We start from the raw sequence: 11,552 nt of genomic DNA, 5'->3' as shown, positions 1-11,552 counted from the left end.
TAAACAATGTAATAGTTATAGTTTGATTTTATCCAATTTACATATAGTAGGGGAGAAAGCAAAACAAGTTTAAAGATACAAAAGCTATTTTAATTAAATAAATCATTATTGCATTCTTAATATTAAAATAATACAATTCCCTATATTGAATATATATATATATATATATATGCATATACGCACACAACAATAATTATATTTTTATATTAAATATGTTATTTCAATCACTAAATTTATTCGGTATACATTTTCTACCATATAAAACTAACATATTTTACTCATTCTTCTTTACCATTTATCAAAATTTTTATTTTGATAAGCGTGTATTTTTAACAAAAAATTTGTAAAAAAGCTTTTTAAAAATATCAATTTACGAATACTTATTCAATTTTAAATTTAAAAAAGGAGATGATATTTTAAAAATATTAGAAAAAGGATAATTAAAATTTGTATCCTTTTTAATTAATAATAAAAATTAGAGATTAATCTAAATCTACTTTCACAAATAAATCTAGTTAATTTTTTTGGCTCCAAAATTTTGACAAGCCCATTGTAGAAGAAAAAAAAAAGGTGTTATCCCCACGGGCATGGTGCAGTGGAAAGACATTATTAGCATGTAAAAAAGAGTATTGGAGGTTCAATTTCAGATAGATACACTTATGGAGTTAGCGGTACCTGTGGATGGTGAAAATTTACTATGTGAACCAGCGAGAAACGTAGATGGTGAAAGTTCGTTTTGTGAGTCAGCGAAAACCGTGGATAGTGAGAGTTTTCTGTGAGTTAGGTCGGGTTGGCTGAACTCCAACTGATGTACGGAAGTCGTATCCGTTGCCCGAACTTTACCTGATTAGCGAGACCTAGGGGAGGACGTAGATCCTTAGGTTTGGTGCCGTACTAGAGGGTCCGAAGGGTTTGTTGGTTGCTGGAGTTCTAATCTAATAAAAAAAAAAAAAAGGGTGTAAATTGTTTTCCAATTTTATTCTTCCAAATCGTTCTCTAAAAACGCCTTTTTTTTTTTGTTATTTATAAATTTTCTGGAAGCATTTTACTTGAGTTAATTCAGGGAGGCACGCAAAATACATTTTTCTTTCAGCCAAATAGAGGCTCGTCGCCCGGGCCTACAGCTGCTGCTTCTTCTTCTTCTTCTTCTTCTTCTTCTTCCTTTCCTTTCCTTTCCTCTTCCTCTTCTTCTTCTTCTTGCTATGCATCGCGTAAACCCTAACTAGGCACGGTCGATTGGACGAAATCGAACACCGCAGTACCGCTCGCCGATGGAGGACTCGGAGGGAGTTCTCAGCTTCGACTTCGAGGGGGGACTCGATGCCGGCCCCACAAATCCCACCGCCTCCATGCCCTTGATCCAGTCCGACTCCTCCGCCACCGCCTCCGCGTCCGCTGGAGGAGCCCCCGTCCCCGGAGCTCCTGCCTCCGATCCTGCCGTCGGAAACCATGGCGGCCGGCGGAGTTTCCGGCAGACCGTCTGCCGGCACTGGCTTCGCAGCCTCTGCATGAAGGGCGACGCTTGCGGCTTTCTCCACCAGTACGACAAGTCCCGCATGCCCGTCTGCCGGTTCTTCCGGCAGTACGGGGAGTGCCGCGAGCAAGACTGCGTGTATAAGCACACCAACGAAGATATAAAAGAGTGCAACATGTATGTAAAGTGCTAGAATTTGCTCCTTTTTTTAAAGTTTGATAATTTGAGTTTGATTTGCATTTTAAGATGTTTTTCCTTCTTCTCTTCCCTCTTTCGTTTTCTTTTTGCAGATCATATGCTCATGAATGAAGCATGAAAAATATTTAAGAATTTTTTAACTGGTCACTTCTTATATATATATATGTATATACATTTTTTTTAGTTTGACTGCTACTTAGTTCGCATTTTGCTTGTATTAGTTCGCATTTTGCTTGTACTTTCATTGTCTTTAGGATTTATTAGCAGAACTCGATACAGTATTTTTTGTTTTCGAAGGCAAAATAAATAGTTCGTAAAGACCATTAAATAGTAATTTACATCTATCCTAGTTTAGATCTCCCGCTGATCTGAAAATTGTCATAATGAATTTTTGTGGAGTTGCAACCCAGTAGTTCATCTTTGACATTACTAGTTGATAACCGTGTCTTATAGAAGTAAATAGATCATTTGTCCATTCAATGGTAATTTCTGTTAATCCCTTTCTTGTGGTTTAAAGATCCCCACTTTTTGTCCATTCAATGGTAATTTCTGTTAATCCCTTTCTTGTGGTTTAAAGATCCCCACTTTATTTGAATGTTTGATTTTAGTCATTTATAAGTTCACTCATGTAGTTACATGTCTAGTTTCTAGAGTAAGTGGCATAAAATGTGTCCATTTTCTATTCTATTTATTGCAATTGGTAAATTTGACTCCAGCTTCATTTCCACTTCCACCTACTGGCACAAGTCTGCAACTACCAGTAGTGCCTAATACAAGTGGCATGAGCTGGAGAGGCATTTGGAGTGACTCCTTCAGAGCCTCCATCACTCAAGGATCTCTTTGCCCACGGCAGAGGTTCTTGTTTGGGTGGGAGGAATCCCCCATAGTATTAGCAAGAGAATTGTGGTGATAAAATTATGAGGGAACATTCAACTTGATCAAAGACAAGAAAGATATGATTGTAAATATGGCCACACTTATTGGAGAACTGTTGGTTTAGAATCTGTGCTATTGGAGTTATTTCCAACATTGAGGATATTGAGGCTTGGAAGAGTTTTTTGGGGAAGCTTTTTCATATAGATCTTGGTTAGTCTTAGAGATATACTTGCATGGTTTAGACAGAGGCTATTGCCTCCTTTCTCTTTTTTTTTTGTTGCAAGGAATGAACCCCTGTTTCTGTTATGAAAGAGCATAGACCATCATAGTTGGCAACTATGATTCTTTTTAAGTGGGTTCTTCCTTCTGTTCATTAACGTTCTCCTTTTACATAAAAAAAATTGTAAAGAACATCATGGTTGGTATTGTAATGGACATGTGAAAGTTTTAAAACCCTGCTGTTTAAAATGATTCCTTCACTTGAGTTTTATCACTAGGTTAAGCTGCGAGCTGTTGTTAATTGCTTCTTGTCATGGGTATACATGTCTATGTTTATCTATAATTTCTTATTGAAAAATCTTGGAATTCTTAAAAATTCATGTACATTCATTTGGTGTGAGGTAAAACATGATCTTGTGAATAAGAGCATCAATTGTTTAAGTTTCTGATATGGTGATTTATGATTGAAGGTACAAGTTGGGATTTTGTCCAAATGGTCCTGATTGCCGGTATAGGCATGCAAAGCTGCCTGGACCTCCACCTCCTGTTGAAGAAGTTCTTCAGAAAATTCAGCATCTAAGTTCTTTCACTTATGGCAACAACAACAGATTTTTCCAAAACCGAAATACTGGTTTTTCTCAACAAGCAGAGAAGTCACAGTTTCAGCAAGGTTCAAATGCTGCCAATCAAAGTGCAATTGTAAAACCTTCAACAACAGAGCCCTCTAATGTGCAGCAACAAGAAGTTCAACAATCTCAACAACTGGTCAGCCAGTCCCATTTACAAAATCTTTCAAATGGTCAGCCAAATCCGGCAAACAGAACTGCAACACCTCTTCCCCCGGGGGTATCTAGGTGTGTTCAGAGTCCTGAGATTTTTGGTCCAGTTATGTAAATAATTTGTTACATATTTATTGGAATGTTAATATGAGATGTTACCTTTTATTTTCACAAAAGATGGAAATAGCGATGAGAGGTTTATATCAGAATGTTGTTATGATATGTTTGCCCTTTATTTAAGCAAAAAATGAAAATAATTATGAGATTTTTTTTTTCCGCATTTGTCAGCTCTAATTAGCTTTTAAAAACTAGCTGGGTGGATATTGCAGTTTCAGCTTATTTCATTGTAATATGTTATGTCTATTCGATCTTTGAATATGCTTTTCCTGTTGTACGTTTTGTTTTTTTATTTTTATTTTTTAGTTTTGTGTACTTGTTTCTATAGAGAATCAAGAAATTGAATAATTGTATTGTTACTCTTAAGTCATGAACTTAGTAATGCTTAAATAATTCAACATGGTCTTTGAAGCATGGACACAGACATGGACATGAGATAAAAATGTGACACAACAGACAGAAGCTAGATAATTAGTAATATATATATATATATATATTTAAGTACATTATATGTTCAAATATCTGGTTTTTGACATTTAAACAACAATATGTATGTAAAAGTTTGATATAAGTGCGCTTTCCTTTTCTTATTTAAAATATAGGAATTTCTAACATATCATTTGTCCATACTAAATGCCAGGATGTTTATTGTAAATGAAAAAATAAATATTTTGATCGTTCTTACAATATAACTGACTTTTTGTGAACAGTTGATGTATAATCCTTATTACAATGTGTTTTTAAATGTGCAAAACACATTGCACAAAATATTAGAAGATTGTCCTACTAAGAAGTATTGAGAAAGTGTCCTATTTGGTGTAAGATCCACTTTCTTCATTTGCTTTGGGATAGGGTGGTTCTCTATGCTTGTCTTTGGGTGTCAATGGTTAGTGCTTTTCTTGGAGCTCCTTTGGTTCATATTCAGAGTGATTAGAGATCTCTGTTGTATTGACTTGTTTTCTGGGTAATGTCTTGCTTCATTGTATTCTTATGTGTTTTTCTTCCCTTTGGGAGGACTTATGATAATCTGTTTTGTATATTCTTTCTTCTCTTAGTAAAATCTTTCTTTTCTTATTGAAATTGTGCTCCATATAAAAATTATTTTTCAAAATGATGCATTTACAAAGTCCTAGATGCATGTCAGATGAGTGTCAGTGTCTGATACGGACTTGTCATGGCCATGGCATCCTTATAGAAGTATCAGTGCTACATAAAACATGATGAAGTGTTTTTGCTCTTTTTTTCGGGCCCTGCACTTGTATATTTCTTACAAAAAGCCCCAAAACAAAATAAAAAATGGTCAAAAGGGAAATGCATAGATGGAACTCTTAAGGATCTGTCAAATGGTTCCAGTGGAGGGGTTCAAGCTGTGGGGTTATTCAGAAATCCATCATTGGTGGCCTGTGAATGTCAGAATACAACGGCAGAATTTTTCTAGCTAGCTGTCTGCGTGAGGTGCTAAGGGTTTGAATATGGGTGCAAGCTGAGATTATGGAATGCTTATGTGAGAGATAATTGTGACGATAAGTCTCTGGTTGGCTGGTTGCTGGTAAGGACGACGTTAATGTTGAGCCTCCCAAGGTTTATACTTGGTGTGTGAGTAAATTCTTAGAAAGGAATGTGGATGGTAGTTATTGTATTGAGGAAGCTTCGATTGACTCAAAGGAGGGTTCAAAAAAGAAGGGTAGTAAGGGAGATGGTGTGATGGAAAAAAAAGAAGTGAGGTGATGATTCTGAGAAGGACAATGATTTTGATCATTGTACATGACTTGGAGGACAGGAGTCCTCCTAGAGATCCAGAGAGCAGAGGAAAAAAAACTCACCAAAGAGATAATGACAAGATGTGTATTAATTACAAAGTGCTGCCTTCTTATCTCTTATGTGGTTAGACAGTGATAATACCCAAAAGAGACCAAGAGAGTGCACCCAAAAGAAAGTGAGGGATATCACTGAATCCCATAGTAGCTGTGAGCAGGTTGAGCGACCTTTAAAAATCTAGCATTCCTCTCAATCCATGAGTCCTGAAGAATGGCAAAAACTGCTGCACACCAAAGAGCTCTACGCCTCTATCATTTCTAGCATTCCTCCCACCTTTACCAGTTCCACCCACTCTTCACCATCAAAAAAAAGGAGGGCGTTCCAAATTTGTGATGCCACCTTGCAATGCATGAAGATATGAGTGTTTGTTTCTTTGCACTTTCAATGCATGATGCACGTGTTAGGACTGAGAGCCGTATAGGGCTTTCTTCTCTGAAGTAGATCACGTGCGTTTATCCTTTCCAGTTCACGGTCCAGACAAGGGTCCGTATCTTCCTAGACACCTTACCCCTCCAAGGAAATGTGGTTCCAAGGGAAAATGTTTGGGGATGGGGATTTCGAAAAGTGTGAAAGAAAGGATTTAGAAGTGAACAAACCTGATGAGTCACCCTCCCACACCCTTTCATCCTCTCTCATGGCTAATGGAAGGAATATGTTGGTCTAACAAAGAAAGGAGGATAGTGAGCCCATCTTCTTGTTGTTCTATTTGTATATCTTGTAATTTCTTATTCTTCTCCCTTAATATATTTCCTTTTTAATCTCAAAATAAAAGGAAGGAAAAAGTGCTACTTAGCTTGTATTGAAGCTAAAATTTAAGGGCTTTGTGACTTCTAGTTATAGAGTGGTTTTCCTTGCTTTGCTTTGGTGTTTTATGAATGACCTTTTTGGGAGAGTTTCTTTGAGTGACGTGAAGAGAGATTAGTTTCTTTGAGTGACGTGTTAATTGGTTTTTGTTGTTTCTGTTATTTATTGATTTTTATTTTATTTTATTTTATGTTTTTTCCCCTTGAATATTATTATTTTTTAGATTTATTTTTTTTCTCTTACTATATTTCTTTGTTTATAGAAAAAGGGTATTGATGCTTTACTTTTAAATAGGAGTTTCTTCGGTCTAAATCACTTTTTCTGCACAAATCCCATATATTTTTCTTTCCTTGCTATGATAAAACACAAGTTTCCATCTTGATCCCTATAAAATTTGGCATACGCATTGCAAATTTGGCTGCAATATGTTTTTCTTTGAAGTTCTTAAAATTATGCTTTTTCTAATCATTTTAATAGCTATTCCCTCAATGCTTGTGTGTTATTATATTATGTTCTTTGGAAATGTTTCCAGATTCTATTTTAGAGAGTCAAGCTTGCTCTGCAAAGTGTGAGGCATGGAGGAGGCAATGTCATGCCTTTAATAATTATTTTTAAGTTAAGGCTTTATTTGGGAGCATGGATTTCCTTCCTTGGATATTGATTTGTGTGAATTTGGACTAAACTCAATACAATTTTGTATTGATTTTGTGCCAATAAATTCAAACCCTAGATCTAAAATCCAAACTCCCAAAAACATCATAAAGGTGCATTATTTTATAGTTCTTGCCTTGCATTCAAAACTTAAGTTGTTCATTTTGCAAAAATATCAATTTTCATTATTTTTTAAAAAATATTTTACATATTTGGGGTTTTTATGACATCCTTTGGAACCTTAATTTTATTTCAACTTCTCTTTTCTAACATTAAAAGGGTTACATCAGCCATTCGCTATTTTTATGAATTTTTTGCTATATCTTACATTTATTGGTGACTTGGTGCGTTATCTTGTTATTTTAAGGGATGGTACCTCGGGAATGTTCTTCTTTTGGCTTCCTCAAAGATAATCAAGCCAGAAATGGGTGCATTCTATGTATAATAAAAAAACGTATTGAGAAAGTGAATGAAAAATTACAATGGAAGGAGGACAAGGAATCTTAAAAAAAAAAAAAAATAGAAGAGAGGAAGGAAAAAAAAACCAAAGCACAACAAAAACAAAAGAAAAGGGAGTAGGTTAGCATTATATCCATTTTTACCATATCAAGGATGACCCTGATTTTTCTTTGAACCTACTCAGTTTTCTTTGTGTGTCTGCAAAACAACGTATGAGTAGGTTTGAATTACACTGGCTTGTTCTTGGCAAAAAATGACCCAGCTTTTCTTTAAGTTTGAGGACACTATGGGTATACTATCCTGATAATAAAACTTGCTACATGCTAACCTTCTCACATTGTTGTGTGTGTGTATTATATGTAATTTTTTTTTTAGATTATAGTAGATGTATTGAGAATGACAGTAAATAGTTACAATGAAAGAAGGACAAGAATCTTCATAAAATTAAAATAAATGAGTGAAAAAAAAAGGAGAAGAAAGTACAAAGGAAAAAAAAAGAGTAGCTTAGCAGTATACCCGTTTTCACCCTACCAAAAAATGGAGTACAATTGTGTTCAATAAAGTAGGGGTATTCTTTAATAAAAATTGGCACATGCTAAGCTACTCAGTACTTGAAAGGTGTTGCGTCTTGTATGTTGGCATTCCTAACCGCCGGGGGGGGGGGGGACGCTAACTTACAACCCTTCATTAGTAGTTTAGCATTGTACCCATATTTATAATGTCGAGAATGACCTTTTATTTTCTTTAAGGTTGAGACATTGAGTACAATTTTATATATTAAATCAAGGACATACTTGGTATTATGAAAGTGAGTATGATCCTAATCTACTCATTAGATGTTGTATGTTAGCATTACACAAACACAAACATATTTTGGTTGGGATTTTCATATGAAATTGAAGCCATTTGAGTTTCTCCCAAGTCCAGATAATTATTTCAATGGTTTGTTCTTTTTTATTTATTTAATTATTTTATTTGTATTAAAGAAAGAAGCTAAGAAATACAACAAGAGAAAGAAAAGATACATGGAGAATAAGGTATCCTCCAACATGAATATGAACAAAAGAAAGAAAAATTACTGCAATATAGCTCTAATGAAGCAAGGGCAATCCAATCATGCTGCATGTCTTCTAGAGAAACATTCCTAAGTGAGCCATTTGCTAAGCACCATAGTGATGCAAAAAAAGCCACTCTTTCCTCTAACCAAATTATGAGAGGTTGCAACACCCTTAAGCTTCTGGGGTTAACCAGTGTGCCTTGTCTTTTGCTTGCATTTCATGTCTAATGGAAATGTTTTAAGGGAAATCTGAAGATTTCCAAATGTCATGATCTTTGTTGAAAACGTAGTAGTGTCTCTGAAGAGATCATCTGGCAGGTCCTACGATATCAGGTATTTTCAAATAGAAACATTTACTTTTTTTTTTTTATAATAAATGAAATTCTACATGTTTGAGTCAATTTCTTCCTTTTTTGTTCTTTTCTTTTTTCCTTTTCTTTTTCTTTTCCCCTTTTTGTTTTTCCAAACATGATTTGGGGCGTGGGGTGGGGGCAGGATTTTTTTTTTTTTTTTTGTGTTTTTATTTTATTTTATTTGATTGTTGTGGGGGGGGGGGGGGGAGGGGGAGGGACAAGTATTCTATTTTTTTGGTTTTAGCTTATTTCTTTTTGTCCCTATTTGAATCGTTCTCCATGATATGGTATTGAATTTTTATTCAAGGTTTGTTGGAGATGAGGTAAGTATACATTTGAAACTCCATGGCCTCAGCCGTGAATGTAATTTATGTAAATTATGCTGAATACAAAAGTCTGTTGAGAATCTTGAGATTCAGCATAATTCTTTCTTTCTTTCTTTCTTTCTCTATTTGCATTTAAAGTAGTTTATGTATGGTGGTATACTTATAATTTTTGGCCTACTTGTCATTTTGTTTTTATTTTTGGCATAGAGATTCAATTATTGCCTTCTTATGTATGATAAGTATTTAAAAGTTGTCAATCAATCATTAGAATCTGGTTAATGCTTTAGATAGTTTCTTCTTCATGTTGTTGGTACTATCTATTTTCATTAAAATTGAATATTGCAATATGAAGAACACTCCAGGAATAAAGTGTTTATGGGTATCTGTGTATTTTTTTTAAAAAAAATTATTGTGAGTTACTATCTTTTTAAAGCCCAGGTAGAGCAGAGTTATTATGAAAATGCATTTATGGAAATTAGAGGGACCTTGTTGTGTTAGAGCCAAGCGGTACCTTTTTGTTTTTAGACTTCGGTGAGTGTACATTTTGAGCAGTTCTTATATATGCATGTGTTTTTTTTTGTTGGTTGATAGCAATTTTATACACATTTTATGTGGCCTTTTATATTGTTGCACAAAATATAAAGATAAATCTGGAATGAGTGCTTATCTTGTTTAAGAACCACACAATGATTAACATTTCTTACAAATGGAGAATCAAGATCTGACCTTGCACGATTCCACACAACTGATCATATGTCATGAAGTTGAAGCAGTTAAGGCGATTCATCGATCTTTGCTTGATTTACCTCAGTTATTACTGATCCCTAGAAATTTATTTAATTTACAACAACAACAACAACAACAAAGCCAAGGCTTATTCCCACTAAGTGGGGTCGGCTATATGAATCCTTTTCCGCCAATTTATGCGATCATGGACCATTTCTTTTGATAGATTCAAGGATATTAAATCCTTACTCACTATCTCCTCCCAAGTTATTTTTGGTCTACCCCTACTCCTTCTACTGCCCCCCACAGTAACTATGTCACTCTTCCTCACAGGTGCACTATAAGGCCTACGTTGCAAGTTTCCATACCATCTGAGTCGTCCCTCCTTTATCTTATCTTCTATAGGAGCTACACCTAACTTACCACAAATATGTTCATTCCTTAATTTATCTTTCAATGTTATACCACTCATCCATCTAAGCATCCTCATCTCGGCAACTTTTACTTTAATTTGCATATGAAAAATCCTTAAGAATCATTTTGTTTTTTATATTGATTTCTTTTGAGATTGGCCATTCTATCTAAAACATTGATTAATGAAAGTTAGCTTGTTGTGCAGAGTATGCATGTGCTATTTTTTTGTATGGAAAGGAATTGGGCGCTGTTTTTGAACTACTACTTGCTGGTGGATATTGGCTTTGTATAGATGAGTGGAGAATTTAGCGATGCATTTGCAAAGAATCTAAAGACCTCAATGAAATGTGAAATAAGTGTGTCCAAAAGGCTCTTGGTACATTAATAAAGAGATGAAGGTGTGCGTTATGAAATTGGTCTTCTATAACACAGCGCAAGTTCAATGAAGATGAAAATTGATCATAAGAACTCACTAATTGCACCAAGGGGTTGTGGAAGGGAAGACGGCTTTATTAATTAAATGTTAGAAAAACAAAATTACCTCGGCTTCATTTTCTGCAAAAAACCTAATGACCTCAAAGAAAAGTGAAATAAGGGTCCAAGAGGCTCTTTGGTATATTGATAAAGGGATGATGGTGAGGGCTACGAAATTAATGGTCTATTACACAGCGTAAGTTCTATGGACATGAAAATTGATTAAGTTCTTGTTTGGAACAGTGAGTGATACATTTTGGCTAGTTGAAGTAGCTTTTGCACTTTGAAGGGAAGATATAATAGTGTATGGAGAAACTCTGTTCTGGGAAGACATTGGAGTTAATAATTTTTTCTGGCAAACTGATGAGGACATGTGTGGTTCTTTATGGGGCTTTCGAAACTCTATTAGTTTCACAGTAGGGGGGGATCTAAAAAGTCATTCTTACAGTTAGAGGAACTCAAATGGAACGGCTATTTTGTTTCTGCTGTTATACAATTTTATTGAGTGGAAGGGTTGGTTATCTACGCTTTGACTGGATGCCTTTGTTGTTGGACTGGTAAATAGAGTCACCAGACCAAACAAAGGCCTTGACTTAAGTGAAGCTTGAGCTTTTCTAATGAATTTTGATGAAGGAAGAGAAGTATGAATGATTGTCAAATGAGAATAAAATGATTTGCAATAATGAATGCCAGAACCGCCCAAAGTCCATAACCTTTGAATCTCCCTAGATGAAAGCTGAAAGAATCTGGTAGTTGAGCAACAGAATAGGCTCCTCATTGCTAAGATTCCTGAAGAAATGAAAATTG

General features: G+C 35.1%; 1 protein-coding gene across 1 annotated transcript in view; it reads left to right on the top strand.

Annotated features, from left to right (window-relative positions):
• The first annotated feature begins 1,051 nt into the window (after positions 1 to 1,051).
• The window catches only part of LOC131160047 (30-kDa cleavage and polyadenylation specificity factor 30), a 65,654-nt gene continuing 55,153 nt past the window's right edge, over positions 1,052 to 11,552 (top strand). The window contains exons 1-2 of the mRNA XM_058115350.1: positions 1,052 to 1,651; positions 3,238 to 3,621. Of these exons, the coding sequence (XP_057971333.1) occupies positions 1,272 to 1,651; positions 3,238 to 3,621 (764 nt within the window). The 5' untranslated portion in view covers positions 1,052 to 1,271. The remainder of the gene's footprint in view (positions 1,652 to 3,237; positions 3,622 to 11,552) is intronic.

The sequence above is a fragment of the Malania oleifera genome, chromosome 7 (assembly GCF_029873635.1).
Source record: "Malania oleifera isolate guangnan ecotype guangnan chromosome 7, ASM2987363v1, whole genome shotgun sequence".
In the NCBI taxonomy this organism is placed as follows: Eukaryota; Viridiplantae; Streptophyta; class Magnoliopsida; order Santalales; family Ximeniaceae; genus Malania; species Malania oleifera.
This window is presented reverse-complemented; position numbering and strand designations above follow the sequence as displayed.